The sequence below is a fragment of the Aquila chrysaetos genome, chromosome 24 (assembly GCF_900496995.4).
Source record: "Aquila chrysaetos chrysaetos chromosome 24, bAquChr1.4, whole genome shotgun sequence".
Classification (NCBI taxonomy): Eukaryota; Metazoa; Chordata; class Aves; order Accipitriformes; family Accipitridae; genus Aquila; species Aquila chrysaetos.
The window spans coordinates 1272356-1295368 of NC_044027.1; the positions used below are offsets into that span (position 1 = coordinate 1272356).

The 23013-nt window shown below is 40.5% G+C and overlaps 2 protein-coding genes across 10 annotated transcripts in view; one reads left to right on the top strand and one right to left on the bottom strand.

The window, feature by feature from the left end:
• KCND3 (potassium voltage-gated channel subfamily D member 3) overlaps nucleotides 1-14904 on the top strand; it is a 142688-nt gene extending 127784 nt beyond the window's left edge. For 7 of the 9 annotated variants that reach the window (XM_029999618.2, XM_029999620.2, XM_029999622.2 and 4 more), the window contains exons 5-8: nucleotides 2485-2577; nucleotides 5315-5371; nucleotides 6337-6584; nucleotides 8514-14904. In XM_029999618.2, coding sequence (XP_029855478.1) covers nucleotides 2485-2577; nucleotides 5315-5371; nucleotides 6337-6584; nucleotides 8514-8718 — 603 coding nt within the window. In that variant the 3' untranslated portion in view covers nucleotides 8719-14904. Of the gene's footprint in view, nucleotides 1-2484; nucleotides 2578-5314; nucleotides 5372-6336; nucleotides 6590-8513 lie in introns of all 9 variants that reach the window. The other 2 variants (XM_029999624.1, XM_029999623.2) reach the window with 2 other exon arrangements.
• A 1893-nt stretch (nucleotides 14905-16797) lies between these two features.
• On the bottom strand, nucleotides 16798-23013 carry DDX20 (DEAD-box helicase 20). The gene is made up of 11 exons (XM_029999615.2): nucleotides 22792-23013; nucleotides 22613-22707; nucleotides 22215-22383; nucleotides 21799-21913; nucleotides 21579-21721; nucleotides 21064-21202; nucleotides 20621-20679; nucleotides 19831-19913; nucleotides 18999-19104; nucleotides 18821-18922; nucleotides 16798-18126 (listed from the first exon to the last, which is right to left on the bottom strand). The coding sequence occupies exons 1-11, from the start codon at nucleotides 22985-22987 to the stop codon at nucleotides 17027-17029; spliced, it is 2307 nt and encodes a 768-aa protein (XP_029855475.1). The 5' UTR covers nucleotides 22988-23013; the 3' UTR covers nucleotides 16798-17026.

The window sequence follows — 23013 nt, forward strand, 5'->3', positions numbered from 1 at the left end:
TTTGGCATCTGTCAGAGGCAGAGTTATTCCTTCACTTAAGGATCACAGAACCATCCTGGAAATGGCATCCAGAACACACATTTGCAGTGAATCACTGGGACACATGGGTGCATTTAAAAGCAATGCTTTAAGCATAGTTGAATTTGACCCCCTTGAGAGCAACAGACAACGTCTTGGCACTTCTGCAAAGATGTTCTGCTGTGTCTCCCATCCCACCCATTTTCTATCTTGCACAGTTAGATACTGCTGTTTTGTGTCTAAGTAGAGATTCAATCCATGCATGTCAATTTTTTACTTTAAGATTTAGACATTACAGAAGACACCAAGCACCCCTCACTTACAGGGCGCAGGGAAACATTTTACAACATCTAATTGCTATTTTAATGCCTGTAACTGTCTTCAAAAATGCTAGTCACCAAAGACACGCACAGATTAATGTGTCATGAAATCACAGTGAATTTCGAGATGAGGAGCTTTAATAGTAAGAGAACATCCTTAACAACTCAGATCTTAAACCTGCCACCACAGAACAGAGAAAGTGAGAAAAATAATCCTGTCTCTCAAATAGCACAGAAACTCTCTAAACAACGCCTATTGTTTCTTTTCCTTCCATTTTTGAGGCATGATCATCAGATCACTGGGTAAGTGACATGCTATATTTTGAGGAACGTAAGCATCTGATTCACTGATACAGTGTGGAAATCAAAAATACAGAGTATTGGATTTCTCCACCCTCCCCACCCCCCAAGTTGACTAAATTGGCCTATTAATGTTTTGATGAATGCTTGATGCCAAGCTTTCTGCATGAGCTAAACATTACGCACATACTGAACTCAAGCTTCTAACCTCTTATCCATTTCTATTCCAGCTGTTTCAAGCAGATCAAGCCCCTCAGTTTAATGAAAGCACAGAGACTGGTCTGAGATCTATAGCTTATCCTAACCACTAATAACACTGCAGTCTGAGCAGTCTCTTCCCCAAATCACCACATGCACACATACCTGATGTAGAAGCTGAGAACAGACCAGCAAAAGTGCTCCAGTCTTTCCAACCCACAGTCCCTAAATAAGCATACCAAAAGCAGTTCACCCCCCTCAACTCTTCCTAGGAGGGACCACTCCTTTTAATAGTTTTTTGACCTAAATACTCTCAGCTGTACCCAATCCCTTCCCAGATGGCACAGGCTGCCTGCTTGACTCTAAGCTCACCCTACTCTCTGAATTAGCTTACAAATTTGTTAGCCACATTTCAGCAGTTTCGGTACACAGGGGAAGTAGGGGAAAGGTGGTCCCCAATTATACAGGTGCTGCTGTACAATGAGTGAAGTATCTGGATCGTGAGGTCTTTGGAACAGGCTTGCCTTGTTCTGTTTTTGTGCTAAGTGATGCACAAAGCGTTCCTGGTTGGTTTGCAGGACTCTTGGCACTGTGTTACTAAAACTAACGCAGTAAGCCATCCTACTGAGTGAAAGCCACAATCTGTAAGAAACTAATGAAGGTGGGACCTTCCTTCTCCGATGGAACTGCTGCCACATTTCATGTGAACATAAACCCTTTGCCACTGCTGCACAATTCTTCTTCATTTGAAGTTTGCTTGACTAGGATAATTTATATATATTAACTCTTACATACATAGCATCTGCCTGTTCCTCCCTTCTCCTTCTCCCTGCCTTTCAACAAGGGCTTGGCCACAGGAGAGGTTACACACCTTCAGTTTGCACCGAACCCAGTCCTCAGGGCCTGCTATACACTCCCCACTGACAACGATATACAGAGGCAGGGAAAGAGCAGCCCCCTTTTAATACACTACAGGTACAAAGTGTGGAAGACAATTGGTGATGTCCATGAAGAGGAGAGACAGAGCCAGAAGTCCTGTCTCTAGAAGCAGCATTACAAAGTCCAAAACATGAAGCCTGGATTCACATTTTTTGATCTGGCGTGCAGCCGTGACTCAGGAAGGAGGCTTTGGCAATAACACATGCAAGTTCCAACAGGCCCAGCGCTGTGCAGCCCTGAAGGTCAGGCAGAGCCAGGCTTTCTGCTCAGCAAAAGCAAGACAGCTTGTGTTTTGTCTCCTAACAGAGACTGAAGTTCAGGGTACATCTGTTGGCATTCAAAGGTCATGTCAAGCTTAAAAGTCTTAACATTTTTTGGAAAAATAAAGCAGCATAGGTTCTTTTCTTCTTTACCTTCTGGTTCCTGAGCCTTGACATCATATGTCAACAGTACTTCCCAGGTTTCCTCCCCAGCTACAAAATGGCTAGAAACTCACTGGTTTTTAATCAAAGCCAAGTTTACAAGCCAAATCATTAAGTAAAAAAATGAGGTATCCTCATAAGAGTCGTGAGAAAAACCTGAGGGATGGCAACACTGAAATTGTTATCTTTATCCCTGTGAAAGCTAATGCTGGTAGTTCTGTTTGTTTTCATGGTTTTACACCTGGTTTGGGCTTTGGTTTCTTCCCTCCTTTTTTCTGGCTATTCAGGGATCAACTGAAGATGAACAGCATATGACTAAAGGCACCTCCTTAATTGAAAGCCAACATCACCACCTGCTGCACTGCCTGGAAAAAACAACTGTAAGTAGCAACACAATCCTTTTACATCTTACTAGATCTTTGTGCCTGGCCCAGGCTTCATATGGAAAAGAGGTGCATGCAGATGCTCTGAAGTGGCACTCAGTTAGACATACTCAGTAGATCTACAAACTGTACCAGAGGGGGCTGACACTCAAGCTCCCAAGAATATTCTGCAATGGGTTAAATGCACTTTTATTTCATTGTCGTCTTTAAAAAAAAAAAAAAAATTACTGTGCAAAGGGATAAAGATGTGATTATCTGCTACTCCACAGTCATCTACACCAGTACAAAGTCAATAGCAGGTTGCTCAGTCAAGTTCACTTGAACACAAGTAACTTTTCAGCATGGGGTTAGGGAGAGCCTATAAACAAGGTGTACATTAAGTTTAATTTCTTCAGTGCTTCTGAAAGAGAACTAAACTGCATTTGTCTTGTGCTGTCAGTCACACATCATATATACTCATCAGATGTGCTAGTTAATAATAAAGGACAGTTCTGCTGCCTCAAGAGGAGGAAGATGCTGTCAGTGATTCCAAACTACAACCTGGTCACCAGTGCCAACAGGCTGGAAAAAAATAACCTTCAGCCCTTTATATGGCACAGAGCAGATGAACTCTCTTAATAGGTTTAAAGGCTGCACCTACCTTTTCTCACTACAGTTCTGGTTACAAAGGCAGCCAATTTATCTCAAAACCAGTCAAGCAGTTTCTATAACATGACTTTTCTGTTCACATTATGCAAGGTGTTGGGAGTGAGAATTTTATTTTTCATTGTTAAGTGATTCTGTATGTAGAAGTCTCTCAGAACATTTCAGATATTTATTTGCTACATATGTTTTACTTCCAGGTTTATATAAAAGGTTCTGCAGTAAAGGAACACATTATCTATACCATGATTCATTCTAGAAAGAATGAAGAGAGGTTAACACTTGAAATATTCATGCCTTTTTCTATCTGCATCCATCATCAAATGTACTTTTGATTTCTGACTTGCAAGAGCTTTCTTTTAGATAAATCACCTTCAGTTCCATAGTTTGGCTTATGCTGGAATAACACCACTTAGGCTTCAGCGATACACAGGAAGAAGATGACTGGTTAATTACAGTGACCTGCTGAGTACAGCTGGTTTATCCAAATGAGCTATAAAGGTCACCATTCCAAGGACAGTGAACTGATTCTTCCTGTATCAATGACTATTGAATTTATTTTATAAGACTCATCTTGCCTTTACTTCTAGCAATTTTGGATGTTACATAACAAGCAGATATTTCACAATCTGACTCTTCAGTTTAGAACCTAAAACCTTCACTACTACAACCCATATTTCACAAGAATACTTTCATTTGAAAACTTTAACAAATTGGCTGAAGCAAACAAAAGCTGACAACCCTGTCTCCAGGGTCTGCCCTTGTCAGGCCCTGACTTTGTAATGGCTTATAGAAATTCTGACCTCTGCACAGGGTGGGTAGACATCTCTGGGAGCTGCATGAGTCTCTCCATTTCTAATGAGCTGGTTAGGGTGCTGGAAGTAACATGGCCAAAGCATATCCTAATTTGTGGATGTATTAGCCTACCACACTAACAAAGCTAGATTGCCTCCAGCACATAAGCCTACTCAGACAGTGAGTCTCAGTGGTTGAAAATGTTCCAAATGTTGCTTTTTTCAGCAAAAAAATGGCAATAACAGTGATACTTTGAATTTTGATTAAAACCTAGAGGGATAATCTGCACAATATTTAATGTGTTTTCCCCCACATTTTTCAGCCAGTTATTACCATGATGTTGCATCAAGTCACACAGCAAGTTTGGATTCTGGTCTGAAATTATCAATCAAAATAGTTCATTCAGCTTGTGTGGAAATTCTGTAGTTCACATAATTGATTAAAATACTATGCAACAGTTCTCGGAAAAATTTAAATCATAGTCAAAGAATTTTTAAACAATGAAGAGTCATTTTATGACCAAGTTGCAGGAATGGAATGAGGAATGTACCATGGTTGCAAACTTGTTTCAATGGGCAATTCACCTTTCCTTAAACTAGGCAGAAGGAGTCTAAAAGTACATGATTTATTGTCATGGTATCTGTGGTCGTCGCTAGCATACAGCCTTACAATTGAATGGCTGTGAATGGCTCACAAATCTGGTGTGTCAGATGACAAAATGACCCTAAAGTACTTCTAGCTGCCATAACAGAGGTTACTTTGTCATATTAACACAACAGATGGAGTTTGTTCAAACAAAAGGAGGTTTTTTCCACTCATTCCAACTCCCAGATTTGAGTACGGACATTCACATGCCATATTTTCTCCAAATGCTGAGTGCATCGAATCCAGTCCTTCAACCCAAGCCTTTCTTCCGTGTTTTCACAGAGTATGATCAAAACCCATATCCCATTGGTGACCTAATGGCAATTCAATTCCAATTCATTACTTGTGAATCAGCAGCTGAAACTTTGTTTTCCTTCGCCTTCAGCACTGGAAAGATCAAACTAATAAAGTTGTTACCAGTTTTGTTCCATTTCCAAGAACATAACATTAAAAAGCTTAAGTGTGAGAAGGAAGGAACAAAGGGGTCTGATTCAGGCAAGGTTTGGTAAAGAGAAGGTCCTGTTGCCCATTCAAACTTGAGCGAGCCAGCTGGAATGCTGAGGCAATAGATGCAATGCTGGGACTAAACTTCTGAATGCCGGAATGGACAATCAATTGTCTTTTTATCTTTTGTTGGCATGTTGTCCCGTAGGGATTGTCCTATCTTGTGGATGATCCCCTGTTATCTGTACGAACTTCCACCATCAAGGTATTTCCTTTTTAATTCAATCTGTTTTCTCTATGGTCTCTGTGACGTGTCTGGAGAGTGTTTGCTTCCTTTCTCGTTCCTGGTCTTGTCCTTGGGAGTTTGTGCACGTGGCTCTTTTTGGCTATCCAGTGCTCTTGTTTCCTGTGAGAGTTGTTAGTTGTTTCAATGAAAACCAATGGCTGCCTTCACCATGGTTGCTTTTGTTTCCCATCTTTTCTGATGCTGACAGGGACTGGATAAAGTATGTTCACTTAGAACAACTTGGGTGCTCATATACACACATAAGAGTTCTTTCTTTCAGGATTTCTTGTTCCTTAGCACAAAAGCTCTTTACCAATTCAGCTTTCTGAACTTCCTTCCCCTATACACTTCCCACTCTCACCTGCCATGTTTATTTCCACTCAGCTAATAGCACACAATGAATTGCAGGTATGCTTTGAACCCAACAGCCAATACAAGCAACATCCTGCAATTACGCTGTATGTCAAGATGGTCATCCAAATACAAGGCAATCCTGTCCCCAGGCACATAGAAAAAGGAGCATGAATCTCCTCTTGGGTTTCATAACCATGTGGCATTGCAGACTTTTTGAAGCCACTTCTGGAATCCAGACACAAAAATGAAAGGAAACTCCAACACAATATATTAACCATCTCAGACTACGTATGCAAGGCAGCATTGATAGACTATCATGCTTTTGTCACTGCAACAGCTTCTCTTATTCCCCTACTGATGCAGGAGAGTAAAATCTTCTCTTGGTTGCAGTGAGTGAAAGGGCAGTGTCATTTCTTTTTAATATCTGCCTACTGCAAATATTTTCAGGCACAGAGGCAGAGAGCATCTTACACAGACAAGGGGCTGGCACATGCCACCAACCTAGCAAAAGGTGCCATTGAAAACAAACTGCTGTTGGGCCAAAGCTGTTGGTGTCACCAGAGAGTAATGGCACTGTTTTTTCCCGTCAGAACCATGAGTTCATAGATGAGCAACTGTTCGAGCAGAACTGCATGGAGAGCTCAATGCAAAACTATCCATCTTCTCGGAGCCCCTCCTTGTCAAGTCACCATGGCCTGACCACCTCCTGCTGTTCTCGCCGTAACAAGAAGACCACCCACCTTCCCAACTCCAGTGTGCCAGCCACTCGCCTCCGGAGTATGCAGGAGCTCAGCACCATCCACATCCAGTGCAGTGAGCAGCCCTCACTTACAACAAGGTACAGTAAGTAGGCTCTTGCTGCTAACTACTGCATGCAAACCTCTGAAATGCGTTACCCAACTAGACGTTCTTGCAGGCATATTCTCCAGCCAAGGAGAGTGGTCTAGTGCTGGAAGCATCTTTGTTTCCCTCCTTCTCATGACAACCCAAGGAAAGTGGCTCCTAGCTGGGGAAGAACCAGGTCAAAGCTAGACACTAGTGCAGCTCTTCTCTGGCCAGACTGGACATAGAAGAATGAATTCCAGCTGACACCTGCCTATGAAGTGCTAATCACACATGCAGGAGCCAGCAGTTCCCAGCTGTGAGCCACTCACCAAAAGCTGGCACAGGACCATTTCACAGCCCACCTCCCAGATAGCCCAGTACTTTCAAGCCTTTACTGGGAGCAGGCAAAGACAACCGGCTAATCACTGTCTGTCAGCAAAAGCTGTTAAGAGAGCTGTACACACTGACACGGTCCACCAGGGACACTCACTTCACTGATTTTCATTGTCCCAAAGTCTAAAGCACAACTGTAAACATCAAGCAGCACTGGGAAACAAATAAGGAGGAATTTCACAATGGTATTTTAGTAGCTCTCACCTAAAAAAGCCATTAGTGACACAGGTGAAGAAGCATCTCTTAACAGAAAATTTCAAAATTTTCATTTTATACATAACTGGCTGAAAAAAATAATTTCTTTACCGCATCTTTCTTGCAAATATTAAATTACTTTCTAAATCCCCCTCAGCCCATTAAGCTTCTTGTGCACCGGGCTGTTTCTGAATTTACCATTCTTCTCCCCACTCCTGTCAAAGGGATCTAGAAACTGAAACAAAGCTGCCTTTAGGGCAGCAAGTGATTACTTTGTGCCACAGTGAAGTCAGAAGGGCATTTCAGAGAATGAATTATGAATGACTAAGCACAAAACAAGTCTCTAGCTATTGCGGTTTCAAGATGACAATAGTTTTAAACCAGCACCTGAAACAGTAATTCAGGGGAATGTCAACTATTTTGCCTATTTCAGCAGGTGCTAAATCAGATGCCAGTGATATTTTAAATGTCAACACTGTTCATTATTTCACTTGCTTACCAAACTGTGTAAGAATGGAGAGAAAAAAAAAGCTTTTAAGTTGTTTTTCATGTGGAATGCAACTAACTGGGTGTACTGGTTACCACTGGCAGAACCACCCAGTCCCTAAGACTGCCCCACTCTCAGCTTGTGACTGAGGCAACCAGGGAGCAGAATGGGTTCTGCTGTGTTCTTGGGATGCTTGAGCGATCAAGAAACATCCTCTTGGTGAGTCACTCTGAGATAACAACAGCAATAGCTTTCCAACTGGGAGCTTTACATTTTAAAAAGGACAGGCCTTGTGTTTAAAATGAACATGTTGGGCTGATAATAGCAGACTCCTGTAGCTGTGCAGATGCACAGAAATCAACCTATCATTTTCCCTCTGTAATTAATTATAGGATGCAATTGATGCAGATCTAATAAGAATGCTCCCAGCTGCCAGATCCTTGAAACTACTGCAGATAGATGAAAGAATAGAAAAGATCAAGGGACAGTGAATTTGAAAGAGGTATTTGAAATGCAAGGAAGACAACATCGCTTTCTCAGAAAGAACTACCTGTGCTCTGAAAAGATGCAGTACACAGGACAGTATATTTAGATGTCCTCTTAATTAAACTAGAATTATGCAAGAATGAAATGGAAACATAGAATGACTTGCCCTGTGAAAAGCTGTATCCTAACCAGGGGGAATATTAAAAAAGCTTACTGTAATCTGGGTAGAAGGAACTGGGGGGAACATTTAAGTGGAGTCTTCTGAATATTTTGGTGCCCTTAGTTTGGAGGAATAAGATACTGATTAAGAACAAGTACCATTCCCATCCTTTCTATTGTCTGGTTTTAAAAAAAAAGCCAAACACTAAATTTGTTTTCTAGTCGTTCCAGTCTCAACATGAAATCAGATGATGGGCTGAGACCGAACTGCAAAACTGCCCAGATAACGACAGCCATCATCAGCATCCCCACGCCGCCGGCACTCACGCCAGAAGGTGAGAGCAGGCCTCCGCCCAGCAGCCCCGGCCACTCCACGAACATTTCCACCACCACCACAAGCAACATAGTCAAGGTCTCTGCCTTGTAAGACGTCTCATGCACAGAAGGAGGCTGGAAGACCAGTGCCCCTCTCCCTCCACACCTCCATGTTCCTTTCTTGCTGCAAATTGTGCCTGGATGGACCAACCTGACATTTCGTCATCGAATTAGCAATGGAGACCTAACGAGGCAGCTTTCTTCAGACTCGCATTCATGCTGTGGACTGAGGAAGGATTAGGAAAGGGAAGAAGAGGCTGGTTAAAGGAAAAACCTGCATGGAGAGCGTGTTGTGCCATGGTACAGGGCAAAAATCACCTGCAGAGGCTCGAGGGAAAGAATCATCATGGCAACAAGAGAGTCAATAAAGAAAACAGAAATATAACACTGTGTATCGCAGCACCTTTTTAAAGGTTTTTAATGGATAATATTTATTCATGAGGAAATGACTGAAAAGGTGAAAAACAATGGATTTTGTGAATTTTTTTTTCTTCATGGAGCAGAACCTTTAAACCAACCAAAATTTCACATTTTTTTTCTTTTATAGGAAAAGATTTAGACAAAGAAGCCACCTGTCACAGAAATCTATTTCCATTCCTCTGTGTGTGTGCGTGCGAGTGTACAACAGAACCACATCAGAGCCACACTGAATTACAAAGAGTAGCGCATGTGTCCATGATTGGGTGCACAGTAGAAAAATTCAAGCTTGTGTCAGCACATATATGTGCACACGCACACACACACACACAACTATTTCACCCTGGATGGCATTCTTTATTTAGACAATTTTGTATCCGCCTTTTAAGTCAATACAGTGCAATTGCAAACAGTGTGTTTGTCTGCTAATTATTGTCTGTGAAAACATATCTGTGGAAAAAAAAAAAAGACAGGCTTTAGTAGAGTTTTAGTCCCACATGGGTATCTGCTTTCTATTTTTGTTATCACTTACTTGTAAGAGTGTGACTAGACTACCAGTTCTGTATTTTTAAAAAGGAAAAAAAAAAGTAGGATTCTTTTTTAATACTGTACACACAAATGGCAAAGAATGAGAAAGCACTGAACTCAACTGCATCAAGCGTTCATAAGTCTAACAGGTTTCTTGTAATGTATCCCCATGCTTTTTAATTTTTGTTTTCTATATATAAATTTCTTTGCTAGCACTGGACATACAACCCATTGTAAATAGTAGCCAAATAATGTCTGGATCTATACTTGATAATAATTAACCCAAGAGCCAAATATCTTGCATGGACAGGGAGGTATTTGGCTTTTTCACAGTCTTAGGGCTCCAGTTGTCTCATCAATGGCTTCTGGGTGGCACTGATTTTGGGGGCAGACTAGCTTAGCAATTTTAGTTCTCCAGTCCCAGCACAAGATCTACAGCATGCATCGACTTGAGAAAGGGGAGCAGTACTGGAGTTTGGAATGTGTGGTACAGACAGCATTTTCTTTTTGCAGTTCTACACTTAGTTTGGGAAGTCACGCACTTCTACTCAACCAAAAACAGAAGTAGCACTGTGTGGTACTGCCAAGAAGCTAATACTTCTAACTAAGCTGTGGTCAGTCCTAGCACCTCTTTCTGAGAGCCTTCTAGGAATGATTTATTGTAAGGAAATACATGGTCCTGAAACATCACTGATTTTTTCCCCCCTTAAGAAGAGTAACTTTTTTCTTCCATTCTGCCTTTCTCAAGTCCCCTTTTCATAAGAGGTGTGATCCATGAAGGGCAGAGTGAGTAACATCATCCACCTTTTCACTTGTCATACACTGTTTGGCTAATTATTGTGGTCACGCACAAATGCCTCTTCGAGGCCCTATACCCATGAATGGCGATGCACCTAGCCCCCAACAGCTTGTAGATAATAAGGAAACATTTCAAGTGTCCTGTTTCTGAACAGTGATTTTACCAACATTAGAGTTAAAAGAACTACTCAAAGCATGTTTGAGGCTGCTTCAGCAAAGGGATGACTTTTTTTTAACATCTGTCATAATCTATCCTGATGTAATATTTATATACACATATACACGCATACACATATAAATAAATACAGACACATACATGTATAGATAGATAAATAGACCTACATGCTGACTTAAACATATGAGCTAGCAATCTGCTTTGTTAGCACTCCTAACCTATTAGTCTATAGAGTGGACTCAGATGGCTGATGCATTAACTCAATACCCTCCTTAGAAACCTACAACATTCTAGGAATATTAGGGCTATGGCTAAGCCTTCAGTAGCTGCACCAGCTTATAGTCATTTATTCCAGTGCTGTAATACGTTACCCAAAACTATGTTTAGTCCTGTTTTAAATGATTAAAATGCTCTGCCTTCGCTGCTTCCTGTAGGAGGTTATACTGCAGTTAATCTTACCATTATTGAGTTTTTCTTGATGTTTTAATTTAATCTTTCCTTTGCTTTAATTTCATTATTTGTCATCATCTGCTCCCCATCTGAACACCCTCACCCTTGTAGATCAGAGGCCTTGCTCTCCACCACTTACCACCTTGCAACCTCATTTACACTGGCACAGAATGAGGGTTAAATGCTACCATGCTGACAGGGTACAGTGTTCCTTCCAATGCGCAGGAGTAAATGATTACAAAGAGTCAGGGACTCAACATGGATTCTCGGTGCTGCCTTTCTTATTCCTGATTTACTGTGGAGTGGTAAACAAGCCACTTCATCTCTCTGCACCCATTTCTTTATCTGTAAATAGCAATCATGGCAGCCCTCGTCTAAAGCACTACTGGTTCATTTAATTGCTATCAATCAAAATGCTTTTTGGAAAAAAAAAAAAAAAAAGAAAAAAATCAACATTTTTAAGGGGGCAGGGGCAGGGGGGGCGGTGAAAAGTAAGGAGGAAAGCCAGTCCTTGGGGTTTCTGGCTGGCTGCTTGGGCTCAGATTGTCAAGGCAGCCATGGCCTTTGTTCTCTTCCACAGAAGGGGAATCACTGTTATCCTTGCTCAAAAATACACGGCTTGCCTCTTCTACCATTAACTTAGCAGGTGCTGCCCCATGCAGTCAGTATCTCAGCACAGACTTTCAGAGGATAAAGACAGATAAAATTAAGGAAGTCTGAGCCTAGAAGAACAGGGCTAAAAATATTTTTAATGGAGGCATTAGTTCCCTTTATACACTGATTTGAAGTAGACTGAGTAATGCTTCCGAAAGCACTTGAAAATATGCTAGTACAAAACCTCCCTGGATGGCCCAACACAGCTACATCCTCATTATGAGAGCACTGTGCATTCATTGAAACAGCAAAGACAAGAATCTATCGCCATTGTATCAGTGGTTGGTAGGGCATAACATAGCATCCTTCAAATGAAACGCAGGGAGGAAGGGAAAGCATTTGCACAGAAGAGCATGGGAATTGCACTACAGCCACTTATTTCTACAAGAAAGGGAGGCAATTAGCTTTATGAAACTGCAAGGCTCTTTATAATCTTTAAATAGCAACTTATAAACCATTGCTGAGATAAGGCCAAGTCACTCCTGAAAATTCCTAGGCCAGAACTTTAACTGAAGGATTTGGACCATTCTCTCCAGCGGTCCCCAGTACTGCCCTGTCTTACCAGCAACCCTCTCCCTTTCCCCAGGGCCATACACATACATTGACACGGATACAAAAACCAGCACATACCCCTGCAATCCTGGTCATTCCTGATGCATATGGAAGGGGGCTTCTTCAGGTGTGGGCTACCTCCGGGAGAAGAAGCATCCAGAAACATAGGTAGGTTCTAGTCCTGATACCTTTCTGAAAGGCAGGTGGTACAAAACAGCCTGATTAGCAAGACTGCTCAACAAAACATCAATAGTATGTTGGCAGTTCATTTCAAAAGCCTTCCCCCCTCCCCCTAATTCCTTACAACTTTTTATAGTTTTAGAAAAGTTCATTAAAAAAAAGATAAAAATGGATTGTTTGTACAAAAAGCAAGTGGAAGGGGATTATTTTTTCAGTCTTTCATAAAGCAATATTAAAAATATCAAAGAAGCAACACCTTTTCCCAAGCATTTTGTTTCCTTTCCAAAGCCTTTTCTGAGGGAAAAATATTTTCACAGGTTTTCAGCATATTCTATTAATAGATTTACTCTCTTCTCACCTGGCATTGGGCTGCTAATAGAAGGAATCACACCCAATTGGCAAAGAATGATGAGAAATACCTTTCACATCTAGGCTTTGACTTCCATCTACTCTTTCTAAAATCCACCTTTTACTTTCATTTTCCTTAAAAATCTTAAGGACAGCCATAAAGAAGAGGCCACAGATAACACGTCTTGGCACATAAAAATTAAAGAATTAAAAAATTTAATCCACCCTCTGCTAGCACAAGATCCTTTGCTGCAATATATTGCATTGCTTTCTCTAGATTAGATTGAAAATTCTCCAAGGAAAGGACCCCCACTGCTTCCCTGGAGAGCTTATTCCAGGCTAATAGATCTCAATGTCAAGGATTTTTCCCCTGCTGTTCAGCCATAACTCTTTCCTTATTTTTTCCTCTCTTGCTGCCATTATACTCTCTCGCACCATGTTAAATTATTCTCCTTTCCACATGGTAGGTTAGCTGCCTACAAGCATAAGAGGAATATAAAATTTTCTACAGCAAATTCTTATCCCAGAGACTACTTTTGTCTGCCAAATAATTATCATTGTTAAAAGCGAACTGAGGAAAAGGTAAACTAAGTTACACAGATGGCTTTAGCGTGGAATAAAGTTAGTAGGTAATTCAAAATATATCCTTTACAGTTGGCCAGAAATACTAAATTTGAATCAATGCTACTTGTTAAACCTGAAACAGTTGATAATATACTTGTACTGCAAACCAGCATTTATCGTTCTAGTTTAGACAGCTTAAGGTGTACACATGAAAATCAGATTAATACCAGCTAAAGAAAGCAATGTTTCTTCAAATATTTTGCTTTTTTAAGTAAACAGGTTGTAAACATGTTGTAACTTACATGTATTATAAAGCAAATTCAGTAAATTAAAAATCACATTTAATTTATGGGTTGCAACATCCCTTGGATCCTGTAATATTTTTTTTATGTCAGACTATGGCAGAGTTACAAAGTCAGCATTCATGGATGGCTTGCAAATATCAGCAAATTTGAAGTGAAAACTTTATTCTGCTTTTGAAGTTTGGTGAATAATATAACTTTTCCACATAATTTACCAATCAAATATAATGTAATTGATTTTTTTTCTTAAAATAACTTATTTTTCTCCAACACTTTAAGCAACCGCACTAGATACATGACTTCAGAGCTCAAGTTTTTAGGCTTCACATTTAATGCTGCCATAAACACTCTTCATAATGGTTTTATTTTTCTAAAACTTCAAGAGCAAACAGAAGGCAGTATGCACATCGATTAGAGCTAGGAGACTTGCATCAGGAACCTATGTTCTACTCCTGATTGTCTTGATGAATCACTAAGTGACCTCGAAAAAGTCATTTCACCTCTCTTTGCCAATTATACAAGCTGTATAGAATTTAATACCTCCTCTTTCAATAAGTGAAGCTCAATTCATGAACACCTACAAAATACATACAGAATTCCGGAGAAAGTGTTACCAGAAGAGTACTGCTACTTACGTTCAGAATGCAAAAACTGTGCCAGAAAAACTTCAGGTGGAACAGTCAAAAGACCAGGTGACAAAGAGCTTGTGAAAATTCCTTCTCGAGTTTTGTTCTCAGTCAATAGTCTGTTACTTTGTGTGTATATGTGTGCACGTGTTTCTTTTGAGTTAAACTAGTGCTAGTCACGGAAGTCACACAGCTGTCTGGGTGAGAAGTTAACAACCCTATCAAATGCTCTTCTCCATTCTGTTGCAACTATGACTAGGAGCTTCCATGGGCTCCTCGGACCAATGAAGTATCTTACAAAATGCGTGTGATGGTATATTTTTGATAAATCAGTAAGGCATTCCAATGCAATGGTGTTTTCTTTAGAAGTTTTATGTTATGAAAGGCTCTCAACCTTATTATTTTCTATTTTCGTACTATAAATGGGCTTTGCTTACAAACATCAGAGGACAGATACAAAATGTACTGTATACAACTGCAGGTAGCTTCGAGAACAACTTTCTAGAAGAATCAAGTTTCCTGTTGTCTTCTTTTGGAATTGTAGTGCATATGTTGAAACTTGTATATCATTTACAGTATTGAGTCTTGTGCCACTGCTGTACCTGATGTATCCAATCTGGATTAAACAGAGTATGTGCCACAAATACCAAGATGATGCTGTAGATTTCTTCTAAAAAAATTCTGGGAGGTTCTTTTGGAGAACTTTGGGTGTTGGCCTAAGCCACGCGAGTCACATTTAAATACTAGTAACTCTTACTTAAGCAACCATTAATGAAAACAGCAAGATGTCTGAGATGTTATAGGAGAGCAATAATGCAGATACCTAAGTGCATCTCCTACAGTATCCTCCTTTTGAACTTTAAGAGTTGCAACAAAATTCATCTTGTAAACAAAATCATATCATCTTGGCTTTTTCAAACTATGCAGACAAAATCTAGGCAACCCCCCTCCCTGGGGTAATTTGTGACACAAAGGGAGTAAGGCAGGGAAAAAACGTACAGAAAGAAAAATACTCTTCCTAATGAGATATTTATTATTTTTAAAAGAGCACATCTTAAGCATTTCTTTTAAAAGGCAATTTCATCTTGGCAATTCCATTTAGGCCAAAGTCTCGCATTCTATATTGCAGATAGGGTCAGCTTGTTTCGACCACAAAGCAAGTAGAGCTGATCTCATCTTAACCATATCAGAAAGTGTCAGTTGGAGGCATTATTTAAAATTTTCAAAATTCTTTAAGCAGAAATTAAAATTACCTAAGTGACCTCTAACACCCACCGAGTTAGGGCTGAAGAGAACAGCTTACAGACCACTTCTCTCTCATGCAGGGAAGGCTGACACCCACTAGGGGACACCATTGCCCAAGCTGCAGGAAAACCACAAATCAACCTAAGGCACAACAACGTCCTTGCTTCCCAATCTTGTGCTGTATTTCTATGCCACTCATGACCTAAATCAATCTTACAATTCTCCTGCACAGCAAAGAGAGTCTGAATTGAGTGGTATAAAGTTTAGACCCACCACTGCACAAAACGGTCAGAAGTGCTGCCAGGGACACCACAGGATTTGCACATGGAATTTTGCAAGAACATTAGGAACACTCAGGCAGCAAGTGATTCATGTAATTTGAGTGAAAACATACTGAATTTCTCAAAATGAAAGTTGCTGAAGGTGAGCAATCAAGTAACCTTGAAGACATCCATTTCACCAAATTAAAGAAACAGCTCTCCTTGGAAGCACAGTTCATAGTAGGTAAGAAGCAGTGCTTTTACTGAAGAAATTCCAGCCTTACTCTGCTCCAGAAAAAAAAAGAAAAAAACAACAGACTATCCGCTCTGCTGAATTTTGAGAAATCAAAGAAACTAGCTGAAGAAAACTGTCTCTATGATTCCAAACATACTAAAGCTAGAGGATGAAATTTCAAAATTAGTGTGGAGTCAACCTAGGGTCAATACCCCAAGCCAGACAGTACTCTCATCTTTCCCTGCTTCAGGACAGCTACATACAAAGCAGTGCAACCCAAACAGGAAATACCAATTAATTTTAGTACTAATAGGTAATTTCATTTCTAATTAAAGCTTTCCTGTAAGTGTGGCAAGTCTGATATTGCTGCACCCAGAGGGACAGACCAATTATGATTGCTGCACATTTTCTACATAATTAAACCATCCTCTACTGAACAGCTTGGCATGCACCTAGCCATAGAAGTGTTATTTATACAATGTTAATTAACTGGATTTAAAATCGCAATACAGGCATGGAGATGCAGGTTTCAGTCTGCCACTTAACCGGTATATAATCAGTGCATGGTGTTTAATAAGAGAATTACAGAAAATTGAATATCTCCAACTATAAACAGACTATGTAGTCTTATGGTGAATTCATCTTCACCCAAAAGTCACATGGAAGACATAAGTCAAGCAAATAAAACTGGGGTTGGTTTGTGTTTCCTCCTTACTGAGATTTCTGATGTGTAAGCAGCTACCTTTTATCCTCCTTTGTTTACTTTGGATTGTAAAGATTGCAAGTGAACATCCAGCTGTCTTTCATTTCCTTTTATTAACAAATTGCTGTAACACCATCACTGGAACACATGTAAAACCGTTTACCTCGACACAGCTCACTTATAAAAAAGACAATGTTTTTCTTCAAACGTAAACAACGTCTGTTTATGTTAGTCAATGTACTTGTAGACCAGCAGTTATGTTTTCACAGATAATGTCCATTCAATGCACCAACCAGCCCATCCCTAACAGCAGTGTCATTACATCAATCACCACTTTTCAGCAGTTCCTGAAGATAGACTGAGTTGACATGATAGGCATTCATCCAATTAAATTGTCTGTAACTTTTCCTATAGTGAGGCACAGCAGCATAGTAGTTTTGCCATGCTTGGTAATAAGATTTCCAGTAGTTTCTGTAACTCGAAGCCTCATATGGAACACCATCATCCCAAGAGCTGCAGGAACAGTCATCCTCAGTTTTTCTCGTGGAAGGACTAGGGAATTGATGGTAATGGCTTTTCTTTTGTTTAGCATTTTGTTTCACAACTTTCTTTTTCACTTGATTTTGCTTTGGGACTTGTGATAGTTCCTGAGGCTTCTCTGGTGTAGGACAGAAGCCTGCATGACCCTGATGCACTGTGGGAACAGCATTCTTCTCCTGTGTCTCTGAAAATGCTTCAAAGCATGAGTTATTTTCCCTACTATTGCAGGAAGCCCTGGAACTGTATGAACCATCACTGTCACCAGACACAATGCCATTTGCTACTGTCTCTGTGTTATGTACCACCTCTTTCCACTCTACGCCACCATTTCTGGGAAGCTCACATTGTTCTTCTGGGCCTGAGTAGCTTCGTAAAATTTCAACCTCTCTCTCCAACCCTTCTTTAATGAAATACTCATAGTCTTCAACAAACTCTGAGAAGCTCCAAGGATTGTTCGGTTGGTTTTTGAAAGAAGACAAGCATGGAATTCTGGGAAGATTTTTTTTTAAGGCCTCCTCATCTGGAGCCTGAGCGTTACGCTGTCCATCCGTTCTGGAGACAGTTTTGACTTGATTCCTCTGTTCTGTGCGGCAACTGGAAGTTTGGGGGTTTCTACTACCTTTTTCTGTATTTGCAGAATTTGTGCTCTTTTTTATCTGCTTTTGCTTCAGAGCCTTTTTTGGCCTTTCTACAGAATTATCACCTGGAAGATTAGAAAGAGGCTGAGGTACCTCTGAAAAACTATTTTGGACAGGCTGCAGTACTGGTTCCTTTGGTCTAAGACACACAGTTTTAGAATTCACTGAAGCACCTGTATGTACAACAGGTTTGACTTCTACCTCCCCATCTTCAAACTGATCCATCATTCCAGGAGGTATAGGCTCTGCACAAAAGGGAAACAAGCAGGCACTCAATTAAGTGCATCCTTCCCTGTAGAACTCAAATGAGTACTGAAGTAAAGCTTTGCAAAATCGCAGATAAGATGTTAAGACATATTAAGTTAGGGCTACAAACTGACCCCTTCCATTCTTGAAAGAGCTCAAATAGCCAGAACATTTTCTTCACGGAAGGCATCAAAAAGTTGATCAAGACAAAGAGCACTGCATTACTTGTCCTGTATTTTTCATATCCTACTTAAGCAGATAAAAAAATTAGAACTTAAGCAAGAAGGCAAATGCTACGTTTCTAGCAGAACAGTTTCTGGCAAAGCAAGGGTAGCAAATCTTCTGCTGTTTCAATTATTCCTTCCTTCTCCTACTGTACCTTACAGCCTGAGAAAGGCTTAATACTAGTTTTCTGGAAATCCAAGTAGTTATGTAGTTGCTTAAGCAACAGCTGGATGAAGAGTTCCTCTCCCCATCCACAGGCATGCATTAAGTTCATTTTCTATTGCTTCACACAACTGCGGCAGTTACACAAGTAGTCATTAGCACAGAGTATGAAAAACCTGTACCAAAGTTAAGGCAACTTCAGCAGAGAAGATACATGTCAGTTCCCTGTGGACTTGTCTGAAGCTTTGAATAATAGAAAACAACCAATGAAAAAACAAACAGTTGCATTCACAGGACAGAGCATACCTGGTAGAGGAAAAAGCTGAAGATTACACTTCTGAGCAATCTTCATCATCATGTTTTCCTCCTCTCCACGGCAGCAGTATGTCACAGATAAACCTAAAGTTCCTGTGATACACAACAGAAAGTGTAATTACCTAACCAAAGCTAGTGCAACTCAAGAAATCTGCATTACTGTTTTTACCAAAGCGCCCAGCTCTGCCAATACGATGCATGTACGTTTCCCAGTCTACAGGTACATCCAGGTTGATAACCAGATTCACTTTTTCGGCATCAATTCCACGAGATGTCTTGAGAAAATGAGAAGGAAAGAAGGAGATTGATAACTGAACATGCTAAACAGATCTTTAAATAAATACAACACATTTCGGAGTAATTGCTCACATAGTAACTTTTAGTTGTTGCAATACACCATAAAGCACCTACAATTTTCCAGCCACTTTACAGTATTACATGTAGAACAGGCATATTGCATTGGCACCATGGAAACTAGGGATCATTTTTCTTATGCCTTCTATGTATCAAATATACGCAGGCATGGTTTTTTCCCCCAGCATCAAAAAAAAAAAATCCAACCCGACAGCATGCAATAATCTTTTCATGACAGGACCTCAAATGATCAACTGAAAAGAAAAATACATCACCATGAAAAAGCTGAGAGTGCCTCAAACATAACCACTGCTCTATTTAGAGTTGTTTGCAATGTTACTATTGTGAGCATACTGTACTAGAGAAACAAACTATTCCTTCCCATAGCTCCTATCCAAAGGAAACAACTCTACTCCTCCAAAATACCAATGAGCTTCTGCAAAGCAACAGATAAATTAAAAACTATTTTTGAACCAAATGAGGAATAGGACACAATTCTAAGTTTCACAGTGAAAATAAGTCGCGCACAGCATTCAAGTCACATGCTTTATCAGTACGCTTATGCTCTATTCAATTCCAAGTCAAATCTAATTCTCCGAAGTAACTTTATGTGCAATACTCATGTATGCTATAAAATACTAACTCACCAAGTCTGTGGAAATCAGAACTCTACAGTGAAATTGCTTTAATTTAGCCATTGCATCAAGTCGTTGATTTTGATTCATGCTGCCTAGAAAGACAAAAATCAGGAACAGATTACATTCTTCAGTTTTATGCCCATCAAAATCTGGAAAACACTGCTTTGTAAAACTGTAGACGAGATCAGAGATGAGGCCGAGAGAAACTTCCTCAAACATCAGTTCCAAATGAGTAAACAAGGAACAAACAAAACAAACTTGAAAATAAGGAAATTCATTACAAAAATAATTCTTTTGCTTGTTTTTAAAAAGAAACCAATTATGTAGATACGTAACCTCGTGAACAACGCTGACTTTAGAAGAACTTTATTTAAACACATAAACCATGGAAAACACTGTTGAAGTAAAAATTCAAAGGAAGGTTTCTAATAAATATTAGGTACGAGCTATCAGCTTTTTACAGAGCAGCTAGAAATAAACAAGATTTAAATTCAACATCTGCATTCCAAACAAACACTGCTTCAAACTGCAAATGTCAGTTAGATTTCTCTTTACAGATAAGCCAATGCACTCATCTAGATATTCATAAAAACAACTCTCAAACAAATCTGAAAACAGGAAAGTTAATCAATATAAAAATTAATTCATATGTAAGTCTTAAAGACATAGGAAGATCCAAAAGCTATTCTTAGTTATTCCATCAGAGGCCACACAAACCAAGATTTAAGATCAATTTTCCTAGTTTAGGTCACATTTACACACAAATTCAACAGAATCAGAAAGTTTTGAATGGACTTACCTGATATGCATTCAGCAGGAAAGCCTCTGGATGTTAGTATTTCAGCTAGATGTTGAGCCCTGACAAAATATACACAATGAAAATTGTAAATATATCCGCAGACCTAACAACCCCTGTGCATTTCTTAACAACAGGCTATTCTTTACAGCCAAGGACTACATTCCAAATTGTCACTTTCATCTTTATGTCTAGAACAGTCACCTCACAGATGGAAATCTATCAGGCCTAAGTGTACTCTAAACAATGTATGAGGTACCTTCATGCTAAACCATTCCTTTATTTTCAGTATTTCATACTGCATTCCTCTGACTGTATTTCTGATCTGAAACTTGCATGCTGCTTTAAGACCTTTATAGAAGGTCTACACAAGTTTATCCATGAATTGACATTACAGCCACTGCTTTCAAACAATCTTTTTACAGATATTTTTTTAAATTTATTACCTGCTATGCAAATTTGAGAAGACTAAGGCTTGATTAAATGGAATTTTGCTGAACAACTCCTGCAGGTGCTGGGTTTTCTCCTCAAATGTTTTATGCGGAAGCGGATGGGAATTCACAATTTTATAATATTGCTTCAGCCCTGAGCATGAAACCAAAAAATACTATCAGATTAAGGGTTTCCATAAAAACATGAACAGTGCTATGTTGCTGTCAACGTATGTCACTGCAGCTAAAACAAAGACTAAATGTAAACAAGCACAGACATGCCAAATAAGAACCTACAGGACAGGCTTTTCTTAAAAGGCTGAAATATTTTTGGAACTGATAGGAGAAACAGTTACACTCATCACTGACATTTTAAATACATCAATACCAGAATCAAATACTTTGTAAGCTAATCAGCTCACCTGTGGAGGGGAATTATGAAGCATCACAAATTTTAAAGGTGCGTGTTTTGGTTTTAGTATACCTTTTTCATCTGTTGATGACATCACTATAAACAAACTTCTACTTACCAATGAGACTCGGATCAGTAGGGTTCAACCTCACAAATGTTGGCTCTCTCATGTACCTGGTCAAAGCATTAGCTAATGATTCAGGATAAGTAGCTGAAACAGCAAGCATCTGTTTATTGGCTGGTAGTGAAGAGTAAATCCAACTGTGAGATAAAGAAATGGAAATTACTAACAAATATGTATCTAATCTACTGATGAATGCGTGAGGTGTTTTTCTTACTTGATTTGTTCCTGAAAGCTGCCTTCTTCTAGAAGCTTGTCTGCCTCATCAAGAATGAAAAGCCGGATACTGGCTGTATTCAAGTAGTCCAACTCTATGAGCTGTTTTATTCGACCTACATATGAAAAAAAAAAAAAAGCAAAAGGAACTTCAAAAATATTAACTGAAAGATTCTAATGATGAGTTTTGCAATTTTTAAAAAAATTAATTTTATAAGCCTTCAAAAAAGGGCATATTGGGAATAATCTCTGACTAAAAATATCTTTCTGGTCTAAATGTCTTTGGCACTGGCCTTTGAGACTATCGCCTATCACTAGGAAAAAAAAAAAAAGAAAAGCCACCAACCCAGATTCCAAAAGCGCCAGTAATTGTGAAGTATCATGTGGTATCTGGAGCACAGTGAAGCTCATCCATACCTGGGGAGCCAACTGCTATGTGGCACTTCTTTAGTCTGACTTTGTCCTGGTTCAAAGGAGTCCCTCCAATGAAGACGTGGCATTCCAAGCCTTCCATTTTTATTCCGATAGTTGTGATTACAGCATGAATCTGCACAGCAATCTCTCGCGTAGGAGCCAAGATCAGAATCTGTAAGGGCCGAGGATTAAATATGAAAGCTGCAGAACGGCTCCGAAGATTAAAGCCCAACGTCGAGTCGTGATGATTTCAAATACTGCGTCTCACAGGCGACAATGCCGTTTTCCCAAGAAAAAGAGCGATTCTCTCTCACAAAGCAAAGCCCCCCCCCCCCCCCCACCGCGTACCGGCAAAGGCGGGCCGGGCCAGCGCGCAGCAGCAACCCGGGGCCGGGGCTCACCTGCGTGGCGGGGCTCTCCAGCAGCACCGCGTCCAGGGCGATGGTGGAGAACACGCAGGTTTTGCCAGTGCCGGACTTGGCCTGCACGATGAGATCTGGAAAGAGCCGCCACAGAGGTCACCGGAGGCCGCAGGGTGCCCCCCGCTACCCGCCGCCCCGCGCCCGGCCCGCCCGCTCACCCAGGCCGCAGCGCCCCAGCGGGATGGCCTTCAGCTGGACCGGCGACGGCCTGTGGAACCCAGCCGCCTCCAGCCCCGCCAGCACCGGCGCCGACAGCAGCAGCGACCCGAAGTCGGACGGGCCGCCGGGCACCAACACGTCGCGCGTACGGAACCGTCCCTCAGCCGCCGCCGGCGGGACCGCGGGCGCCGCCATCTTACGGGGGGGGGGGCGGGCGGGGA